The sequence below is a fragment of the Aphis gossypii genome, chromosome 1 (assembly GCF_020184175.1).
Source record: "Aphis gossypii isolate Hap1 chromosome 1, ASM2018417v2, whole genome shotgun sequence".
NCBI lineage: Eukaryota > Metazoa > Arthropoda > Insecta > Hemiptera > Aphididae > Aphis > Aphis gossypii.
The window spans coordinates 33,322,136-33,348,271 of NC_065530.1; the positions used below are offsets into that span (position 1 = coordinate 33,322,136).

The 26,136-nt window shown below is 24.1% G+C and overlaps 1 protein-coding gene across 6 annotated transcripts in view; it reads right to left on the bottom strand.

Moving 5' to 3' along the window:
- The window catches only part of LOC114124170 (sodium channel protein 60E-like), a 133,820-nt gene that overhangs the window by 58,386 nt on the left and 49,298 nt on the right, over positions 1-26,136 (bottom strand). For all 6 annotated transcript variants that reach the window (XM_050199595.1, XM_050199592.1, XM_050199600.1 and 3 more), the window contains exons 4-8: positions 21,191-21,411; positions 10,071-10,242; positions 7,369-7,446; positions 6,632-6,773; positions 1,950-2,084 (exon numbers count right to left, since the gene is read on the bottom strand). In XM_050199595.1, the coding sequence (XP_050055552.1) occupies positions 1,950-2,084; positions 6,632-6,773; positions 7,369-7,446; positions 10,071-10,242; positions 21,191-21,411 (748 nt within the window). The remainder of the gene's footprint in view (positions 1-1,949; positions 2,085-6,631; positions 6,774-7,368; positions 7,447-10,070; positions 10,243-21,190; positions 21,412-26,136) is intronic.

Consider the following 26,136-nt stretch of genomic DNA (forward strand, 5'->3'; position numbering starts at 1 on the left):
TAGTTTAACTGGACACAATAATATGTTGAACAAGTGTTTGCTGAAAACTAATTTGGAATGACATAGTTTATAACAATATAACCACTGAACTGAACTTATAACTGCAAAAGATTTGTAGGAAATTATTAAAGTTACTAAATTTTCTGCATTGTAATCACATTTTTTTAGAATTTTGAATTACTAATGTCTGCATGAGATAGTGTACAAAAACTTTATAATTAAATAATAATAAAAAACTTTATTAAAAAGTTATAATTCAAAATGTAAATATTTTTTAATGATAAAATGTTATTGAAATATAATGTGTATATTGTGTTTAAATTAATACTAACTCAAATAACAAGTATAAAAAAAAAAATTGTTATAGATGAGTACTTAATAAATAATAATACAGACATAGTTATATAATACTTTAACTTAAAATCAATTTGAAATTATTTGAAATTAGTATGCACGAATTGCCTCCCAAAAATACCCATAATATTTAAAAAATAAACGTATTTTATTCATAATATTTGTAATATTTATTTTCATAATAAAATACTAAAATAGTATTTAGGTATTTTGAATAAAACATTAGTAAAATATAAGCAAATAAATTTAAACCAATTAATATACAAATGAATACACTATTTCTATTTAATTTAAATTTTTTATAATTACGATATTTCATCTTCAATATTTGACCAATTTTTATATTTTGAGTATAATTAATGATATCATAATATAATATTATAATGAAAATTATTTAAATTTTAAATAAAATGATTTGATTTAAATTTATATTTAACTGGTATAAAAATAATCGTTTATTTGTATTACTTAGTACTAGAGTACTATTATGAGAATATTATATTATACATTGAACTATAGCAATTATTATTTAGTTTTCACTTGAGTTAACATATAATAAAATATTTATTATAACCTTAGTTTCTATTTATAATAATTTATTAAACTAAATTTAGTTAACAAGCTTTCCTCGGTTATGGAACCAATGCTTAAGCTTTAAGGTGAATAAATATTTAAATTATCGATTTAGTATTATTATCAAAGGAAATTCAAGTACTAAAAGGTCAACCTAATGCAGGAAGCAATTATGTATGAAACAAATGAATGACTATCTGTGTAGATTATATAATATTGAGTTCTAATTAGAATTAACAACATTTTTTTAGATAATTTTCTATAGTTGTCTGTGTGTAATAATTTAAAACATTTAACGAGTATAATATTTAAATTATTTTTTTAGTAGAAATCAATTTCTAGCTCAACAAAGAGTGTAGTTTAGTGAGTTGAATTTCAATGTATGCCAGCAGTATAGTATGTAATAGGAACTTAAGATTTTTCATACTGTTATATGCAATAGTTATGTGGGCAATAACTCAAAGTTAAAGAGAAACTTAAACCACTAAAAAAGTTCAAATATAGTTTCGAAGATATATTCTCGTTGTGGATTTAAAAAGCAAAAGCCACAACGGGCGCGTCGAGTTTTTAAGGAGATATTTTTTGTCAGTTCGTATATATTTCATGCCACGGTGCTCCGTGTAGGCATTTCTGCTACACCGAAGCTTAGTTTTGTATACGTTTTGCCTATACACTGCTTGACAACAAGGATTAAAAACACTAGTGCAACGTGAGCGAATAAAAAAAAAAAAAAAAGAAGAAGAAAATAAGAATAGAAAACGTGTGGATTTTTTTTACAACTTCGTATTTCCATTTTCCTCTAGCATTGCCTGAAGCGGTAGCAGTGTGTTTATTTTTGATATACATATTTCAGACTCGTACCATGTTCGTAAAATCACAACCGTGATGTGCACCGTTACCCGGAATACACACCATCGTCAGAATAGTTTACATTTTATTTTTTATAATATTTTATATTTCAATAAAGATTTATAAAAAAAAAAATAATAATAATAATAATAATAAAAATTCTATCATCCTACCTCTTGTGTGATTTCCGCTTCTTCTTCGTAGCTCAGGGCGACGACAGCCAACATCAGATTGATCAGGTAGAACGAACCGAAGAACACCACCACCGTGAAAAATATGACACTCATCGGGCCACACGTCGCCAACACCTGAAACAACCGGTATACACACACTTGAATCGATGGAGTGTAGATGCGATGGCGAAACAAATCCCTTTTCAGAAAATTTTTTATGGCCGTGGTATTTTATATTATAAAAGCGTCGCGTGACCTAAATAACGCGTAACGGAAGTCAGAACAGTGTTGTGCGTTAGCCTCGGGAAACGGCAAACGACTTCACTACTGCTGCTTGTATTTTGATGTATTAAAAACAGTTGGTAATATTAATATTCCGCCTTAAATACATTTTAAATGCGTGGTTTGAATTTATATTTTGTACGCGTCACAGATAATCAGAATTATTTCATGGCGATTATTGTTGTAGATCACATTGTATTGGCAGACAACAACAAATGGGAATAATTTTCAGTAAATGGAATTTTAATATTTAACACGTACCTATAATTATAATATAATATATTCTTGTTTGTATTTAATAATATCGACGTGTTTTAAATGATAAGTATATTATGTGAACTGAAAATTTAGATACCCTATGAGCCGGTTTTGACATTTTTAAGGAAACTTATTTTAAAGTTCAAAAATGCATAATTTAATACCTCCTAATTCAAATCATCATAAAACTAAATAGACTTTTCATTGTATAAACTTGTAAACTATAATTCTACTAGTTTTTTTATTGTATTTTTTAAGAAAGTTGATAATAATATTTAATAATTATTAATTTTAACTTTGAAAGTTTTTTTGTACCTAATAATATACAATTTATTTAATTTGAATAAAATGAGTTGGAATCTTTAAAAAATGAGTGATATAATTTTTAAGGTAAAAAGTAGATTGAAAACCCTTTTCAACTAAAACCATCAACATTATTTATGTATAAATTCCGAAAATAATAAATATTTCTTATCATATATAAATAAATAACAAACTATTATTATTGTTATCATCGATGTCATCGATTTATTTACCAATGTACAAATAATTTTAAATATAGAATCTTTTCATTATAAAAGAATAATATAATTTCGTTAGTTAAAATATTTTTTTAACTTTAAATAGTGAGTTGAATAAAATTATTCTTATATTTGTGATACATTATGAACTTTTTCAGTTTGTGTATTTCAAGAAATAATGGAATAAGAATTATAATTATACGGTATTCAAAAATTGGAAAATTTTCACTAGAATTTAATAATAAGCTAAAAAATTATTTTACGAAACTCACGATATTATGTTCATATATGTTATACAATATAACAAAGAACACACAAAATATAATATTTTATCAACTACTCAAAGTCGAAATAACTAAAAGATTACTTTTATAAAATCAAGTAAATATTTTAAATACTTTCATAGAAATATATATAGAATGCTAAATTAAGAATAATTCAAGATTATTTAATGACAGAAAATCAAATAGATTAGATTTTTTCGGTAAAAAATATATGCTTTTTAGTTATAAATTATTATTTGATCATTTTCATTATTATCTATAACAATAAAGAAAATTTAATTTAAATAATTTTAAGTAAAAATTAGCAAAATTAAAAAAAAATAAGTAGCTTTTAAAACTATTATTAAATTCAATATTTATTGTTCAGACAAAGTCGTATTAAAGTTGAAATCATCAACTTGTTGAAACCTTCGGTGTTAATGTCCGTAAAATGTATCTCGACAGACTTTATTGCGTAATAAACCATACATAATTCGTCTAGCCGAATCATTATACAACGCATTCGCCAAGACCTTTTTGATATGATTCCAGCAAGTTCATTGCCTTTTATGGAAGACATGAATAATATATGTAATTTTCTTAGAATATTATCATTGTGAATTTATTACGGGCTGTATACAAATAATATGTGCGTGTCAATATTTATTATATTTTATTCTTTACATTATTATAATCTTTTAGATTCTGAACGAAGTGATGAATGTATTGATTTTACAATGGTGTGTGTTTTTTTTTTTTTTTTTTTTTTTTGTTTTTGTGTCTGTGTACAGCATAACTAGTCGAAATAATGCTCCAATTTTAAACAATGGGGGTGGTTTCCGATGTAAAAGTGAATATCCTTGGTGCATTATAGAGGTAAAAAGTTAACATTTTCCAACAGTTTTCAAAAAAATCGAGAAAAACAAAAAAAAAAAAATGACGGAAAAACGGCAATTTTTACGCAAAACCAGTTTTCGACCAAATCGATTTTTTTTTATGGTTGTAATTCAAAAACTAATCGCTGAAAACACTTGAAATTTTCACCAAATGGTTATGTCAGTGGTATCTGTATATAGTTAAATTTTCAAAAAATTTTGACTTTTTTTGAGTTATTTATAGACCACTGAAATTTTCGATTTTTTGAGAAATTTTTTTTAAGTGTCGATAAAATTTTTTGGATGACCAAAAAGTTTTGAAAATTTAATACAAGGTTCCTTATAAGTTGTTTTTAATGTAGCTAAAAAAAATTAAAAATCGTTAGTCACAATTTTTTTTTATAAGCGTTTTTAGTTCAAATTTTTACGAAATCTGTCGAAAACGTGAAAATTTGCAAGTAATTTTGAAGTTGAAAAACCATAAAATTTTTTTCTTTTATAACTAAGTTTTGAAAATTTGGTACAAGGTTCTCCATACATTTTTCTTCAAATATCTGTAAAAAAAACTCTACCGGATTCAGGCAAAAAATTTTTATGAGTGTTTGAAATTTAAATTTTTACAAAAACCGCGTTAAATAACAGTTTAGCCTCAAACGATTTTTGATATTTGTTATTATTCAAAAAGTATAAGTCGTAGATACTTGAAAATTTTACCAGTTATTAAGATTCGCGTTTTCTTTACGTGATTTAAATTTCAAAATAATTTGACTTTTTTTGAGCTATTTATAGACAACTGAAATTTTCAATTTTTCTGAAAAAATATTTTTGAAGTGTCGATAAAATTTTTTTGGCCCTATCAAAATACTTGAAAATTTAATACAAAGTTCCTCATAAGTTATTCTTATAGTGCTTAAAAAATTATAAGAATACATAGGCACAATTTTTTTTTATTAGCATTTGAAGTTCAAATTTTGACGAAAATTCGTCAAAATTATGAATATTTGCGAAATATTTGAAGTTGAAAAATCATAAAATTTTTGTGTTTATAACTAAGGATTAAAAATACAACACTAAGTTTTCCATAAGTTTATCTTCAAGTATCTATAGAGAAAACTCGAAGCATCATTATAGGAAAAATTTTAAGTGCGTTTGAATTTTAAATTTTAACGAAATAGCGTAACGATAACGATTTATCCTCAAACGATTTTAAATATTTGTTATTATTCAAAAAGTATAATTCGTAGATACTTGAAAATTTTACCAGTTATTAAGATTCGCGTTTTCTTTACGTGATTTAAATTTCAAAGTATTTTGACTTTTTTTGAGCTATTTATAGACAACTGAAATTTTCAATTTTTCTGAAAATTGTTTTTTTATGTGTCGATAAAATCTTTTTGGCCCTATCAAAATACTTGAAAATTTAATGCAAAGTTCCTCATAAGTTATTATTATAGTGATTAAAAAATTATAAGAATACATAGGCACAATTTTTTTTTATTCGCATTTGAAGTTCAAATATTGACAAAAATTCATCAAAACTATACTTGCAAATTATTTTGTAGGTATATTTCATAAAAATTTTTGTATAAGTAGCTAAGAGTTGAAACTTTAATACAAGGTTTTTCATAAGTTTAGCTTACAATTATTATAAAAGAACTTAAATTTTGTTGTATTCAGGCCATTAAAACATAAACCACCTTTTTCACCAACCACTAGAAATTATATCCTAGGCTGACAAATCATCTTCGTTCAGAATCGTTTTTCGTATACAATGATAACTATCATTGGATTCAAATTTAACACTCCTATAATATATAATCATGATCCATACGGCACCTAATGTACAGCAGAGCGGTACTCACTTGCCCGCTTTTTTTTTAAGTATTACAATATGGATTGGAATTATTTTTAAACGCATGCACTGATTTATTAAGTTCGCCATCCAATATTCTTTTATCATTTTTAAAATACGAAAAGATCAAAACTCACTTTTTGTTTTCATTGCCTAACACTCTAATCTAATGTAACAAAGTTTTATTTTCGTTCAAATATAATTTAATACAACAAGGCTTTCCAAAATATTTTCAAATATAATATTCAAGACCATAAACTTTTAAATTACTTTAGAATTAGTTATTCTATTACTATTCTATTAGTATAGCTTACATGATTGGTCATAGCGGTTAATAAACATTGAGACTTTTTATTTTAGAGTATCAATAACGTTTATAAATTTAATAGGGTAACGAATCATTCAGCGTTATAGACATAAGTAGTTTGTATAATTTGAGTTTTTTTAGATATATATATCTACTACAATAAATGGAAAACGGTAAAACAATAAAGTGTATAATGTATATAATAAATAATACGTAATATAAAATAATGTACACATTATATATAAGTAGTAAAATGCACACTTTTTAAGTTGTTTTTATTTTAAATGAAAATATAAAAAGGTATTATTTTATAAAAGTACTTACAATGTTGTAGACGTTTTCCCAATAGTCCAGTGTAATTAGCTGGAACGTAGTCAACATAGACCACAGGAAATTGTCGAAATTCGTGTAACCGTGATTGGGGTTAGGGCCAACACCAAGACACACGTAACCAACTGGGCAATGTCTGAAAACAACGGTAATAAGGAACTGCCAATAAACTTTACAATTAACTATCTCTATAATATAATTCTACTAATGCACGCTATCCATTAAAATAAGTTTTACATTAATAAAGGTTTATCTAATAATTATATTTTATTGTCATCAGATATCATTGGTAGGTACATAATATTACTATTATTATACGATTTCTGTCCATCGGCTTGTACTAGTAATAAATGTATTCGAATCGCATTTAATGTTTATAGTGCAATTCGATTGAATATATAATATTGTGTAATAACAATCAAAATATCTATAGATGTGCATTGCTAGATTATTGACGTAATTGTTTTTAAATTTTTCTATATGATTTTGTTATTTTTGTTATTTTTACTTTTGACTGTTATATACATAATGTGCGTTATTCATAATGGAAATTTATGTTACTTAGAAAATGGAATTGGGCCTGGTATACGTAAAAATTTCATGTACCAAAGAAACATACCTCCACCATCTAACCATTCGACTTGAACGATTAGTTTTATAATGGCACATTAAAACCCCCCGAGTGAAATTGCGTGTACGAATCTTTGAAATATTTAATTTGCTTTACTCACCTCGCCCCAGTCACGTTGCCGCATAACATTGGGTTGCCTTCGTTGTCCGACAGCCAGTTTTGCTCTTTATTTATCCATCTGAAATACAAACAGTGTAAAGAAAGAGAAGATAAAAAAATATGCACAGGAAACACAGAAAATTGAAACCCCAGAGATTAAAAACCATAAATCGCCAAAGGTACATTTCGCAGTTTCTTAGTAGGCGAGTGCGGTGTGCGGTGTATGCACAGTAGGTATACGAAAACGATACGCAAACAAAACGGATCGAGTTTATTAAACGGGTTAACTTGAAGGAAAATAATATGTAAATAATAGTAGAACAAATAAGGACATTGCGTTCGGTTGGCATTATCTACAGACGTATTAGCTTACTTAAGAATACTAAAGTTTCAAATAACACAAATAATGTGATGTATGATAAGACTAATGCACATTTTACATTTAAATGCAATGAGTGTTTACAGGAAATAAACTAATAATTATAGTTTATTGTTTTTTTTTTTTTTTTTTTTTTATGAGATATTGTTTCTAATTAAAAATACGTATTTGAAATAAAATCGATTACCTGTGCAGAGGTACTATAGTAATTTAGTTGTATACAAATAACAGAAGGTTAATAAATATTGCGTATATCTGAAATAACGAACGATAAATTAATAACTGAAATAATATGTTTGTGATGTAGATTTTATGTTGAATGTAAAATCCATACAATATAAACCGAATTATTGGTAATAAATAATAATATAAATCTTGCGAATGAAAAAAAAAATAAACATCGATATAACGGAATAATAGCACAAAACGTTAACAATATAGTATCTGTTCCCACGTCCTACGTCGTTTTTTCAAGCTTTTTATAATACATGTGTAGAATAATGTAAAAAAGAAAATCGGGCTTATATACCCAAATGCCGATTTTCAACCTCTGCTAGTTACGTAGTGTACAATAGTGTTATAGTGGTCTTCTTTTTATTCTATGGTTTCAAATTTATTTTGGGAAGCTTTTGTGTAATGCAACATCTGGATCCAACTTATCTTCCACGGTTGTTTTGTTTTTATTAAATGTACTTATAAAGGCTTACAAGTATATAAAGCTATTAGACGTGGGTGGTTCATTAAGTATGCTAGAGTTTAGTGGTGAAATGTAGGTTTCGCTATTACTCTGATGCCAATACTAATTAAATACATTTAATAAAACACTGTAAATACGTAATATTCGGATATTCAAGATAAGCCACGACGATTCAATATTTATAAAATAAAAATAAACTTATATGTGTAGGTAATGTTTGAAAATGTATTTGCCATAAAATGAATTCATATTTTAACACATTATAATTAAATTAAATTTTATTGGAGAGATATGTGAACAAATAATTGCATTGACCTTAATTGAAAATTAATGCAGTAAAAAATTAATTAAATTAATAACCATATTTTTTTTTATTTTGTTACAAAGATTACTTTTGACTAAATTCCAAAAGTTGTAATATCGAAATAAATGTTATTTTCAGTGTTTGGTGTCTAACAAAATATCATAGTTAAAATATTTTTATGAATTTTTTTCATTATTATTCAATTATAAACATAAAATGGCCTAGTATTTTTATTTTGTTTTGTGTGGTGCAAAGGACTGTGATGACGACGCGAAATTAAAGAACAAAAAAAAATAATAATAATAATAATAAATAAATAAAGCAACAAAAAAAAAAAAAAAAATGTAATGGACACCCAGGGAAAAAAATCACTATTGTCTGTTTCCTTACTATTATGCCTTTTACTCATTCGGATGTTATTTATTTTCATTCTATTGTTGTGGACATATTTACAAAAACACTATATTTCACTGAATCTTATTTCTTTGAAATGTTCAATTGCACTGAATTTATAGCCTCTTGGCAAGTACTATCACTGAACCATGATATTTACTTTTTTGATTCAAGAGTAACAACCGTAAACATATCCCATCATCAAAACATAAATGTAATAAAAGTATAAAATAATCAACTATTAAATTTTATTTCACATAATATCATACATTGTGCAAATGGCATATGCGTATTATACCGTTAAAATAATAAGAATAAATAGATGATTTCATATACATAGAACTTGAAACATTTTAAATTTCATATTATTATTATCTAGTTATAACTTTTAACGTTGGGTAGTATTATTAAGCATGCCATGTTTAATATCAAAATTTTCAATATTTTAAATTTTTATTAGGTACTTATAGCATAGCATAGTTATTTTATGTATAATATTTTTAATTGGTCGATCGTCTCAATAGACATTGATTATTAAACTATAATAGTTTATTAACAAAAATGTGTACATTTTTTTAAAAATATGTATAATATAAAATTAGTATTTTACGTTTGAATTAATCAACTTCATAAATATTATTATCATAAAAAAATTAAGCAATCTGATAATTTAATAAATTCAAATTCAATTTTTATAAGAAAAAATAGGTTTAATCTATAATTATTAATTAATTTTATTAAAATAAAAATACATTATTTTAAATTTAATTGTTATAGTTTACTCTTGGAGTATTATTTGACTATCAATCATATTTTGTAGGTAATAATTAATAATGCACACGTAGATCAACAGAAAAGTATTAAAACTATTGATAATTGACTATTTGTTGATGTTAAAAATCTTTTTTTCTATAAATTAAATGATCTTACATTAGCCAATTCACGTTGTCTTCGTTAATCATAACACATTTATTCCGTAATTCACCCATGTACACTTGAAGCGCAAACAGAGCAAATACCATTAGACAAAATATGGTCAGTGTCATGACTTCAGCTAATTGACGAAAGGAGTGCAACAAGGCGTTGATGATCGTCTTGAGACCTGTATAATAATATATAAAGTCATAAATGAGAAAATTGGTAAATTATGAAATAACAATTTAGTTGTGATAATTGGTTTATTATTTAAATACTTGTATAATGTACACTTAACTAATATAAAATTACTATAATAAACCAACTGTATTAATTAATTACTTCATACAAACGATTGCAGGTATGTGTAATGTGTTTTATTATTATTTAAATCTATTGAACACACAATATGTTTCAATGTTCAAGATTAAGAATAAAATACAGTTATCAATACAATATTAAAATAAAACATTTATTTAACTATAGTTAAACTATAATAAATGGCTAAAAATACAGTTTTTCTTGATGTGATGGCTACAAAGTTAGTTAATTTTTGTATAGATACTGTATAATGTTTATAAATAGTTTTTTCCAACCATATAATTATTGAATATTGTATTCAAAAATCAGTGTTATATTTTAAATTTTTGATAGCTGCATATAAAACAATAATTATAACTTGACTATTTGTCTATTAAAAACTATTTAATTAACAACAATTTCATACTTTTTGGATTTAATTTTTTAAAAAGATCTAAATGATTTATGTTAAAAAAGGATATATTTTTTTTGTTAGATGAATTTAGTGTTATATAATATATATTTAATACGTCATATACATATAATATGTCTTATCAAATTTTTAAGATATTCTAAAATGTATATATTATTTTAGTATAGAAGTCTTCTTTTGAAAAATTATGTACTTTATAGTCTATTAAATGTCTCTATAATAAAAATAGTAGTAAAATGAATAATATAAATATAATAAATAATAATAGCTCTATTGGGGATAGTGGAAGATACGTACTAAGTTAGAGATGTTTTAAAAAGCTACATGTACAAAGAATGATTCATGGGTTAATCACAATTATTCATAGAACACATCGTATATATTTTTTTATTTGGATAAAATAATTTTCAGGATATCTGTAACGGAAAAATTGTATAATAATATAAATAATATGATATACATCGTATATTATACAATACTAATATTATGTAATAAAAAACATCACTGATAAGACACTTAAAAATATTGACTCATAATCATAAGTATTTATGGATGCTATGTTTGATATTTTGATAATAATATAGTTTTTAGTATTCTGAATATAATCAATAAAAAATAACTTTTTAGGTAGGTTAGCGAAAGTTTGCACGTATAAAACAACTTAATGAAATTAAAATAATATATTGATTTCATTAGATAAAAATATTGGTTTTAGTTATTGTTAAAAATTATTTTGGTAGGAGCGGGTTCTTATTAACATACAATATTTAATTATAATATAATATTTTTCAATTGGACTGTACTTTTTTTTCAATTTGTAACACATAGAAGTTAACTTAAGCCGAATACAATACTACTTGTAGTTTTTTGAAGAGGTCTATTAAATTATTTTTCTTCTTGTATTTTTAACTATAGACCATAAAAAGTATAATCATTAAAAAGGTGATGCTCAAGGAAAAAATATTTTAACTAATTTTTAATATGAGGTTTCTTACTACGATGGCAAGTATGCTATATATAATACGATTATTTTTTCGTGACTATTCCACCATATATTTTCAATTACTTTAGGTATCACCGCAAACAGTACACAAATACGTTACGAAAGTGAATGCAGTAAGACGACAGACCGAAATAAACCGTTTATCATCCAATCGTACAAACTGCGTTAGTTATCTGTTCGTTCGATATCAGATTGATTATCGTGTGTTATACATTTATTGTGTTTGCGTACAAGTCAGTTCAAGTCTGGGCCGAAATTGTTTATCGACAAATTTCAAATTAAAAATGTTCAAAAGATAATTTGTTATTTATTTTTATTTAGTGAAGTCGAGATTGTATTAATATAAACAATATAAGAGACACCGTTTTTAAAAATTTAAATAATAAATATTTGTGTTAAATACTGACTTTTTGATAAATTAACGAAAATAAAATACAGCTTAGTAAATTAAAGGTACTTCATAATATGTGTAATATTTTAGAGACATAAATTTGAATTTTTTTTCTGTGTAATTTCATCTTGTAACTAAATGCCTAAAATAAAAATATACTGTATCGTGTATCTAGACACTTTTTTCCGTTATCTTTCCCGACCATGAATAATGAATATAGTACGTATACTACGCTACCAACTCCCTTCGTCAACGTACTATATGTACACTCTACTACAGTTTTTTGTGGATGGAAAGTAAAACAGCTTTACCGCTGTGAGCACGACTGACACGACTTAAACACCCTGTAGCTATCGTATATTATATGCTGTAGCAAGGGTGATCTTTTTATCTTATAACCCTCGATATTCTTAACCTGACCCAACCCTATCCTATAAAAGTAGTTAGAGAGAGGTTTGTTCTAACTTTTAAGTTTGGTTAGTTTAGGAATATCGAGAATCTTGCGATAGAAGAATTACTATGTATATGTACGTATATAATATACACTGTATAATAAATAGATGCTGATTTATCAAGCATACTCATCCTCTTTTTGTCATTTAGTGATTTTCGAGTAATTTAAGTTGATTTATCCAAGGATAATTGTTCTTTGATAATGTGTTTGGAAGATATGAGGTTTATGAGGACTGAATATTATTTTAAGTAATTTGCGTTAATCTATCAACTAAATTTATAATTGATTGTTTATATAATCTTATTAAAATAAACATTAACTCCAATATCACATCTATTTTACACATGTATATTTAAACTATATTTAATGATTTTTCTCCATCACATAATATAAACATATTTGATTGAATTATTATTTTTTTCAAAGAATATCCACTCAATAACTTTTAATAAAAAAGGCGAGTTCTCAGTTGAAAAACAGAAGTTTATATTGACATAAGACATTCCTTGAGTATGACAAAAATATCGAGAATTAAAAAATACATTATAAAGTTATAAAATCCATAATAAAATCTGAAATTGAATAATTTCATTAATAAATGGAAAAAAATCATGCTTGGTAAATTACCCTGTATATATCGGCGGGTAATGTGGTTAACCACGCGTTAAGGAATGCATATTGGTTTACCGCATGCGGACGGATATATATTTTACTGGCGCGCATTTCGTCGTTTATTTATTCGTCAAATTCTGCAGTTCCGCGTGAACTATACACGTCGACTGCTGTCACAACAGTTCATACTACCACCGTAGTAATGTTCTATAGAATTTTGCGACACAAAGTATCAAGCCACACCATAATACGCCTGTTCATTTATTATATTATAATATATGAGTGGTTGAAATTCTCGGTGCATCGATAAACAATAATATACGTACTATATATATTTTGACTTGAATTCACTGAAACCAACGAGAGAACACGATACATAGTTTTTAATCAAAAGTTTTGGAAGCGCATCTAGGTCCTAGAATTTATTGTTTGATATTAATTTTATATAAACGAATAAGTGCTCAGCTGCAGCAGTCATATGCATGCTGACATAGTTTAACAATATTTTATTTTATTAAATTAAAATATTTATCGTCCCACTATTTTTTGTGAAGAATATACTTATCCTATAATATGCCACAGAGATTTTTAAACTGTGGTACGCAGAAGGCCGCATGGTGGTAGAACGGAAAATTAAAAATAAATATTCGATTCTGATCTTACTGAAAATTCTTTATTTAACTCATATATTATTTTAAAAAACCAATAAATAAAAACAATTATATTGTAGTATTTTACTGCCTTGTTATTTAAAATAAATAAATTTAACTAAAAAGTGAAGTATCTATTATTGAATTGTACAATTTGTATCGTTCTATTTTTAGTCATTAGTGGTACATGACTGATTAAGAATACACATAAGTGTTACGCAAAAAAAAAGTTTGAAAAACGCTGTTATACGCTATACATTTACTTACAAAGTATGAAAAATAATTATTGAAAAAAATCATAATAGATATCTAATAATTATAAAATATTCTTGACGGAGTCAAATATGCTTTCATGGTGGTAAAAATGCTTATATACGATAATACTAAGCATGTTTAAAGTTTCAAAATAATTGTCTTGAATGCCGTATTTTATACACATTGGATTGACAAAATAATAAACTTAAGTCTCAAGAAAATCAAAATCAAATCAAGTATTCAAGTCTTTATACTATGTACAGTGAAAATATAATATCGTTATATGAGTAAAATATAATATTATATTATAGGTAGGAAACAAGGAAACAAAACGCAGCAGATGTTAAAATATTTTCTACGGTTATTTTTATGACTTTTACAAACGCAGTTTTATTGACGTACATAACACTGCCCATTGAAGGTTTTAAAGGTTTACCTCAAGCAAAGAAATAAATGAAAAAAAAATTGTTGCAAACTCTATTGTTTTTTGTAACTAGGTGCACTCAAAATCTAAAACAGGGGAAGCCACAATAACGGCATAATAAATTACTAATTTAAAATTTGTTCAATGTTAATATGCATGGTAATCATAGTTACGTGATGTACTTACACGCAAACGTACAATCTTTACAAAAATGAATTATACTTTATTTTAAACCTAAGTTATTTCAGCTATTAAAAAAATATATATATGTATTACATACATGGATTATTAAGTCTATGAATAAAACAATTGTTGTTGCCATAGAATATCTGAATATAAAACCATTTTGAGTAATATTGCAGTTTAAGTTTAAATATTTTGATATTGTAATTTCAGTAACCATAAATATTTTTAAATACCCAATAAAAAATTACTAAAAAATCAATTTTATCAAAAACTGGTTTTGTATAAAAAAAGTTTTTCCTAATAGTTTTTTACCTTTCTCAATTAATCCAAATATTTATAAAAGTACTCAACATTTCTTACTTTTGACCTCCTCCCTAAAGTACTAACTAGATTCGCTTTCTGACCAGAAATTATATTTAAGTTAAAAATTGAAGTACTTTTACTAACAAGATTTTTTTTATAATTGTTTTATTGAATTTAAATTTAACATAAATCTATTTTAGTAGTGACTCAATGACGCGTTACACACATCTACAACTATACAACAAAGTGGTTCTTTTACTTTTCCCCATTTTTTATTTGAGTTTTCTGAACTATACTAATTTTAATTTAAGACATTTAACTTATTTATTCGAATTAGTTATATAGTTCAATGTTCAATATTTACATAGTATTAGTTTATAAATAGCTTTTAATTGAATTAAATACCTATGCGTTTTATCATAAAATTTAACTAACACATTGAAAAAAAATCGTATATTCGACTCACACACCGGTTAATAGGGTTATTTGAAAATTAGATAAATAAAAAGAATATGAACACTAATAAACATACCTATTAAATGTGATATAAGTCGGTTCGGAAAATCCAATCAACCTTGGATGAATTTTTATAAAAAAATTAAAAGAGTTTAAATATACCTACATATTATTATATTTTATTTTTAATTGCATTTATACATATCAATAAATATTTTTTAAGTAAATAAGTTTAAATTTTAAAAATGTTTTTGGATCATTCGATTAATGAACTCAAATGGTCATGTACCAAAATGAGTACAATAAGCGGCGTCAACTGTAATACATTCAAGTAGTTAAATATTTTTTGTAAATAATGAGTTTTTTTTTCTTTTAACGACCACATTTCATTGTAAAACCAACTCACAAACTTTTATCTACACTTCTCAAATTTATTGATAGATAAATAATAAATAATAACAATATTAATATTACACGACATCAGTACGAGGTACCAACAATTTCAGAAAAATCACTCAATAATCATTAACAATATCCTATAATTAATTATTATAGAATTGGAAGTTAAATTCTTAAATAAAAAATTAAAACAATTGTGCACAAATATTTGTTTTTCTAATCAAATGAAGATAATCTATTATAGCATGAGTTATTTTTAAATTATATTGATTCAAAGTGAATATTTCTATAGTCTCTTTTAAATAGATATTAGAAAAATAATTAAAATATACATATGAAAATATTTTCTATTGATTTGGTGATTTCCGTAAGACACATTAACTTGCTCATTAACTATTATATACCTATTACAATTATTTTTCTTATCTTTATCTTATATAACGATTTAACTTGTCCTGGATATAACTGCTTCTGTAAGTATAAGTATCTTATTTCCTTTATAAGCATTTCAATAACTTCCTTTCAACATTTCCTAAACACACGTACAGATGGTATTTTCCTTCCGAACATTTACCTATGATACCAACACTATCAACATTTCCACACAAAATATTCAATGTAATATTATTTATCATAACAAAATTTAGTAGTTTTTGATTTATAAACAATTTTAAAACTTATAACAACCTACAAAAAACTACTACTTTAATTTTGAATAATAGTGTATAAGTTATCACATCACAAATATTATGGTATAATAAGTCAATTGAGTTTAATTCTGTGTAAATTATTATAAAATATGTTAGAAATTTAAGTATATTTCGAACAAATACAGAAGAAATGAGATTCATCAGAATTATAATAAAATCTAGATATTTTATATATTTAATCTTTTAATATACTAAAAATCTAATATTAAACTTAAAAATCATTTATCAATAAAAATAATAAAACGTATCATAATAAATATTTTAAAGTAACTTATAATACAGATATAATTTAATTTAATTTTATTAGATATAATTAAAGTTATAGATGTATTATATGAGGATAGCTATATCACTATATATCCACGACATGTTGGTTACGTATTTTTCATTTTCATTATTACGTACGAATGAATTATTTCGTACCACTTTATACATACAAATATATTTTTAGAAACCACCTATAAAGTTTTATTTCTATACTAGATCTTTTTAACTTTTTAAGGGACTCAAATTTAATTTAATACATTTTTAATTTATTTTATTACAAAATAGAATTTACCAAAAGGTTATTCAAACTCATAAACAACTATTTTAATAAAATATATTTATTTATTTTTCTTTTAAATTTCTAATTTCTAATGATTGACGAAAAACCAACATAAAAACGAAAAAACTAAAATGCAAGCAAACGTGATTTTAACTGAATGCTTTAAAAGGAACTTGAATTCGTTGATTTTTTTTTTCAAATTTAAAACGATGTAAAACATCACTACCCAGTACTAAGGTGAGCGTAGCGAGACGAGTGCCCAATTCCCAATCTTTTTATCTTATACAGAATTTTAAACACAAACTTCTACTTTTAATATTATACAATTCTATAACGGAATATTTTTCTAAACATTTGAATGCATGAATATAAAATATTAAACAAATAGTTTATTATTTATAAGCATTTAAAATTTAATGACGCGGAGTAGTGCAGTAAAAATACGTGGGGTATAAAATAATTTCCCTACCACCCTACTCATATCAAAATTTAAAATATTTATATACTACGGGTACGATAATTGTATAAACTTTAACGTTTTAAAGTCAACATTTTTAGAAATCATTTTATCATTTTGCAAAGGAATTTAAAAAAAATAATAGTAAGTACCTATAGTCAATTAAATCAATTGTAACTCACGGAAGATAAGTGAAACTTTTTTTTTCCTTAAAATATCAAAAAAATATAATATTCCATTATAAAATTATACTTTTTTGTTTTGTATTGAGGTAATTATCAATACTATATTGTAATATAATACGATTACGTTTTATAAAAATTGAGAAGGTATACCTACTATACACTGTAATAGGTATAGTAGATATACTAAATTTCGATTAACAAGAGTAACCATTTTATTTGGGATTAGTATTTTTGTTGTAGTTAGCTTAATTTTTGGTTCATTATTTGAGAAAAGGTGTATAATACCTATTCATTGTTGTTTTACTTGTTCAAACAACGTTTGTCTATGATATGCATACAGGAAAACGAGCTACGCCATGTTTACGGAGATAACAGACATTTGAAAAACAAGGATGTTCCGTACACGAAAGTTTTCACTCCATAAAGTTATACCGGTAATGATAATGTCTGAAAGTTTTTAAGCGATGGGGACGGTCAGCGGAAACTATAATAGCTATTGTCCGTAATAACCAGCGTTTGTAAATTCAGCATTTTTTCCAAAAATTTATTTGCTTTCATTGTTAAAGCATTTTAATAGGAAACCAAAATAAAGGTTAGGTTAGTATAAAAAAGCAAATATAAATGTCTTTTGATTTCTAATTATCAACTTTCATAAATTATAAACATTGCGAGTTTTCATAAAATAATAGACGAAAAATAGAACTGCTACAAACTTTTTCATAAAACATTTAATATGCTTGTTAAATAATTATAGATTTGAATTAATTTGAAGAAAGGAAACTAATAAAAAAAATAAATAAAACATAACATCACAGTTTTTTCTTTTTTCTTAAAATATTATATTTTTCAAATAAAAGTGAAAACTGATTTTATTGAATAGCAAAAAAATAGAATAAAATTAATTATTTTTTATTTTATTAGAATTCAATTATTTTTTTTGTTTTCATCAATATGAGTAATAATATATTTTTAAAGTTTGAAGACCTTTTTTTAATAAACTAATACAAACAAATTAAATAATATAAAAATCTGAGGCAATCCGAGTTTTATATAAGATAATTTTTACTTCATGAAATAAAACTAATATGCTTTTAATTGTATGTCATGTTCATAATCAACATTTTTATTTTTTGTATTAGTAGTTGCATTCTTATTGGCGATATATTACGAAGACTTCAATATGATAGATTGGAATGTAATCATTTTAAATTTATCCAGTTTTTCACATAAAAAAAAAAGAAAGAAATCTGTTGTGTTCAGAGAATATTATCTTAAATAATAGATGAGCCCATATTTTTGTTGTTGAGTTAAACTATGTTTATATTTTAAGCTCCTACTTATTATTTAACCTTACATGTAAAAAATATTTTATAAATATTTTACTAATTTATACGAGGATAACAATTTAATTTTTTAAACTTATTTCGTACAATTAATTCAGTTAGATTACATATTACAATACTATTGTTATTCATATTTCTATATTTACCTATTATACATTCTATAACTTTAAGCACATACAACACGTTCAAAAGAAAAACAAAAAATATCACTAAAATCATTAAGAATGAGTTTTGATTTTTATTTCCAAAAACTTTACTAAAATAAATAAATTGAGTATAAAATAGATATGATGCACTTTTTACGAAAAACTTAAACATATCAATAAAAATTTAAATAAAAAGTCCTAGATTTGTAAGTCATTTTGTAATTTAAATAAATCAATAATATATTTATTTATTGCAGATTTAAACAAAAGATATGAATTACAAGTTAAGTTTATATAACTTTGATGTTTTATTTATTTTATATTTTATAAAAAGCGATTTCAAATAAATATTTCAAAATAAAGCTTATCAAGCAACTTAAACTACAACAGAAAACATTTGAAAGCTAGTTACTTTTTATATATATAATACTGTTATAAGTTATTAAATATATAGTTATTAACAAATAACGTAACCGTTTTTTATTTAAAAAATGTATTTAAGTAAAAACGAATATATCGTCTACGTTCATTCATTTCTAAAGATAAATATGATAATGATATTATGTATTCATACAAAAAAATAATATAGAATATGAATATTATTAAATATATATCAATAAACTATAATTTGTCTACAAAAGTTAAATTGCTTTCAATTAAAAAACAAATTTAAGTAGTTAAATATTATATTTTTAATTAATTATAAAAAAAATAATAATAATAAATAAACCTTACGGAAAGTAAGCTCTTATAAAATTATAATTATGTATAAAATATAATAAATTCAATAATAGAGTTTAGTTAAAACATGTTTTCCCACAATATATTTAAGGTTAGGTAAGAAACAAATTGTCATAAATACATACTTTGGCAATTTCGTTATCGAGGTAAAAATTGAAATTTTTCAAAAATATTCACAGTAAGATTGTGGTTAGGAACATGTAACAATTATTTTATTATTTTATACTTCGAATAATTTATTTCAAATTAAGCAAAATTGTTTATAGAATAAAAACATATGAATGCCTAAATTATGAGGTTGAACTATTCGTAACATTATGATGTATAATATCAATTTAGTATTTTATTTTTTTTATAATAATTACTAGATAAATATCATTACGATTACTATATATATGTATATATTTTGAAATATTTATCATAGTTTAAGTATAAATACAAACTTTAAAATTCCAGGTTAATATATTACTAGATAATATTTTTTCCTTACTACTTTTGAACGTACTTCAATCTTTACTTTACTATCATAAATCATTTATGTTTCTTAATTTTCAACTGAACTGGGTCACAAATTTCTCTAAGTTTAAATAATGTTTCGTAATTTACAATAGAGTGTAAAGCAGCAATGTTTGAATCTTAGCATATATTAGAATAATACATATTTTACAATATTCGCAATTCAATCAAACCAAATGAGTTAATCTTTGTAAATATATAAAATTAAACAGCAAGTAACGTAATGTTTTAAAATTAACGAAAAATTTAAATTACACTCTTTATTAAATTATTTTTATTTATTTAGATGTTTTCATCGTATAAAAAACAAATAATGTGATATGTACTTAAGCATAATTCTAGTTATATGCATTAATACAATACTGAATAATAAATAAAACAACTTAGGTATTCCAGTATTTTTTAGCATATTTATGCATTGTAATATTCGTACACTATAAATATTATTATAATGTAAATTTGATTAATTTTAAAATCTATGATGAAAAAAAAATCTTTGATCAATAGAAGAATATCTTTTTACTCAAAGATATGACAGACAATATTACCGTTGACTTTTTGTGTATACACAACAAGGTTTCACGAAAATATCAAATATCATTTCATATAAACGGAAAATATTACCTGGCATTATAGATACGGTTTTTAGAGCTCTGAGTACGCGAAACGTACGTAGCCCGGCTAGATTCCCCACGTCCATGCCGATGGTCGCATAACCCGACGTGATGACGATGAAATCCAGCCAGTTCCACGGGTTTCGTAAGTATGTATACTTGTTCAGTATAAATCCCTTTGATATGGTTTTGATAACCATTTCGGCCGTATAGATGGCCAAGAATATGTATCTGAAAAATGAATAAATAAAAATAAAAATAATACAACTCCGATAAATCACGTTCGTTTTAATGGCCTTGAGCGATAGTGACCCGATAAAAAATATTTGAGATAGCATTTCACACAAATAAAATAGTAGAAATATAAATGTCGAATATTTCCATAAACATTCGTTTTAAATGCGGTTTGCATTCCGAGTTTTGTTTTATGGGTAATCGGCGTTTTTTTTTTTTATTTATGAAAAATCCAGACGTAATTTCTTGTCAGAAACTCGACGTTATTTTTTCCCTTTACTTTTACCTAAATATAAAACAACTTTGCACTGTTCTATATAACTTGAAGTATATGTATACATTTTCCGCATCCCTTAACTCTCAGCTTAAATACAAACTGTGACGCGAGGGGGAAAATTCTCTACTGTTTAGTTGTTTCGCAGATATTTCAAAAGGTGGTTAGAATACTTTTTTAACCTCTAAATTTAACTTTAAACATTACGATTTATAATAATCTTAAATATTATTAAGAAACATAATTTATTTTAAACTTATTTGTTGATTAATTGTTTTAAAATGAAAAACCAAAATATTGTATACCTACTTAAACAGAAACATTTTTAAAACTAATCTATGTATAAACTACATTAACATAAACATTTTTTATAGTACCTAATTGACTCAGTCGTTTTCTGTCAGAAAATATATAATTTAACTTTTTTAATTACACGAGATTTAATTTTTAAACAAAACAATAATAATAAAAAGTGATTCGTTATTTTATTCGTCAAACAAAATTTTTAAGGGCTCAACGAACTGCACTAATTTAAGTTTTAAAGTGACAATTAACGTATCAATTTCGATAAAATTAGTATCAGTGTCTCAGTGTATAGATTAGTTACAATCGAACTTTCTTTCAACACTTTTGTATAGTTCTTTCTAACTCGCAGGAAAACTATATTGAAAAAATTGAAGAATGACCTCTTCAAAGTATCAACTAGATTAGATTGTCGATCGATATACATATATATATAACCACTTTAAACTTTTGAAGAACTTATTCTATCATCTAAGTGTTTATAAAAAATATGAAAAAAAAATATCTTCGTAAAACTGATACATTTCTTATTTTACTTTACTCAAAATCTAAAGTAGAAGAACAATTCATTTATTTTATTATTATTCATTTTTTACTAAAAAAATTATAATTTGAGAAAAACAAACAATTATCTCATAATATTATGATTTATAATTATTATGTTTGTAATTATTTGTATGCTACGATTTTGTGCAGACTTGTTAAAATTTTCATCTCAAGATGTCAAATAGTATTTAATGCTTACTTACAATATCTCACATTTTTCCTATCGATTATAAATTGTCATTTCCATCTGGTTTCATAATAATTGACACATTGTATTTATGGACATTATTGTTTTAACTGTAGTTTTAAACTTAAACCCAAAGAGGCGAAATTGTCTTACACACGTCGATTTAATGGAATTTAGCTAATTAAATATTCAATTATTTCGATTAGTAACTAGCATGTATTATGCGTAAGTACATGTAATATGTTCAACGTCAATGTGACATATTGCATTTACTCGTAAGAAATGTAACATTAATTATTATTAGTTAATTTTGATTTCAAGCTTGTAAATTACAATTAGAAACTATATATATATATATAATATATACACTATAAACATAGTTCCATGTATAGAGTGAGTGCACTAGATTATTTTTAAGACGAAATGGCTGCATTATGTTCAATAATATGTAATTTTTAAACTCTGTGGCATCTATATCTCTATATCGTATTTATAGTTAGTTATTTATTTCTCTATATTTTAACTATTAGCTGATACAATGATTAAGAACTCAAATTAATACACAGTACCTTCATGTGTTAATTTTGTCAATAAATTTCATGATATTTTATTACAATAATATTTATTTTAGTGAGTATTTTTGAGCTAAAAAATAAAGAAAGTAGATAACTTTAATTATTTTTATATTTTAATAGTAGTATACCATAACAATACATTTTATGTACTTAATACAAATTAATCTTGAGAATAAAATAGTTGAAGTATTATTTAATAAAAACATTAAAATTATATTAAGTATATTTGTATTTATGTTATATGTATAGATCATTCAATAACTATATATTAAGTGGGTCGTTAATTTTTCTAGAGATTGAAATGCTTTATGGTAAAAAATTACTGAGAGTTTTGTACATTTCTTAAGTATTATAATAATACTTACATTTGTATATTTAAATAATAAAAAGCGTAAGATAGTGGGAAATTTAAAAACACCGCTTTCGTATATTCCGATTTCCCTGAGTCTTATATATATTTTTAGTTGAAATACACATTTAAGCATGTTTTAATAACAATATTATTATTATAAAAATGATCACACGGCGCATTGTATAGGCATTTCAGATACAATAAGGTCGGGTCCTATTTCCAAATATTATATTCAAAAATATGGATTGTTAAAAATTAAAATACATTTGAATACTCAGTAGGTGATATAAAATTTAGATAAAATTATCATGTATCGTAATGTTATCAAACGGTAAATGATTAAGATATGCAATTACACAACTTTAAATAATTGAAAATGAAATTTTAATCAGTATTATCCATTTTTAATGGCAAAATTAAAGTTTAAATTAAAATATTATAAACAGTATTTATTTTAAGCGTCAAATCTTTTTTATAATAGAAACTTCTATCCAAACAACTTCTCACCAATTTTTCTCTCACGTTTAGTTTATATTTTATTTATAAGCTATTGTATATTATGTTGTTCATAATCATAATATAATAATTTATAATCAATAGTAATCTGTAAATTATTCCAAAACGTACGAATATTTTAAATGATGACGAGCACCGTTTCTTATAATAATTTTGATTTAGCCTAGTAAATATAAATCGATCTATTTACATTATTGTTATGTTTATTAAATTTAAAAAGCAAACTATATATTGTCACGGCAGATAAAATAAAATAAAAATACGCAAGTTTAGTAAAACGATTATTCAACTATTTACTAAATAGTGAAATATTTTTGGTGTCAAGCAACAGTATAATATTACGTTCTGTATTATTATCATTATTTTTTTTTTGGTGGTAAATAAGTAGGAACGTACATAATTTATACGTATAATACTCATTTTTTATTTACTCTCGGCGTATACATAAATCTATATTGTTGACTGTAATTGTACACGATGCATACGCGTTATATTAATAAAATACCACAAGTATGAATAATAAACATTAATCTACTAATACCGTTGTTGTCGGTTGTGGATACCAGACGACAATTATTAATGGCAAGCAGAATATATTATGCAATATAATATGATATATAAATCTATAAAGTGTAGTGTTTATTTTAAATTGCGATGTTAATTATTACCATATACTCTATAATTGAAAATTAATGTAATAAGAAATCAACTTGAAATTTTGTTGTTTTTTTTTTTATTTGGAGGCCGGGGGCAATTCTTAAAAATTTATTATTATTATGTAAAATTTTCTAATTATTATTAACAAATGTTGAACTATATTAGGTTTTCATATTGTCGATGATCATTTAATAGTATAAAATGTATACTATTAAATATATCAGTAAATATAATATGAGTTATAATACATCATTAATACTACTATATATTTCACTATATTCATTTTAATTATTAGTCTGGTAATCAAAACATAAGATATTAACTTTAATGTTCATTATTGATCAAAATAAACAAATTCATTAAAACAATAAAACCTTTTGTGTTAAATAAACTAATCATATTTTTTTAAAAAAGCATTGTTTATATAATAATAATTTATAATGTTATATTACACAAACAAAAATAAATAAAGAGTGTTATAATATATAAATAATCATTCTGTATAGTTGTACTATCTGTATTTAGGTAAAAGTTAATAAGGTTATATAAAACCATTATTTTTTATTTTTCTGATTGGAGTCATAAAAACTCCCTAGTGCAGAATCTTGAACAAAACTCACTTGCTTTTAAAATGTTATAGTAAAAATTAAATGTAAGAAGATCTTTTGAAATTACAAAAATAATTTGTTTTATAGTTTTTGGTTTTTATACTACACATGAAACTCTCGTTGCCATGGTTTCCAATACCATTAATAATTATATAAAAATATTGTTTTACGATATTTGTTGTTCTAGAATCCAACAGGTATTATATTGTTTTCAGTATTTAATAGTTAATACACGTTTTTATTGACATTAAATTGATTAAATCGTTGACTTTTGTTTCGTGTATCTACTGTATTTCATATCATAGCATCCCGTATTTATCACATATTGTTTAGATATGTTTAGTGTTTGGTAAAATGTCAATTTGAATATAGTATTAAATTAATAGCCAAGAATCAAGATAACATTAATTATAGAATGGGTTATATTTAATTTTATACTCGTGAAATACTCGTATCGTAATAATAGGGATGTATACAACATATTAAGTATCATTCTACATAAATTATATTAGATACCTTTATTTTATTGTTAGAACTATGAACAAATTTCTCAATTTTAAAACAAATAATTTGATTTAAATCTTTACAATTTACATGGAGAATATTTTTACGGAGATTTTAAAACGTATCGATCTAATAATTTATCAATTCAATGGTTCATATTACTATAATTATACACATATATATATATATATATATATATA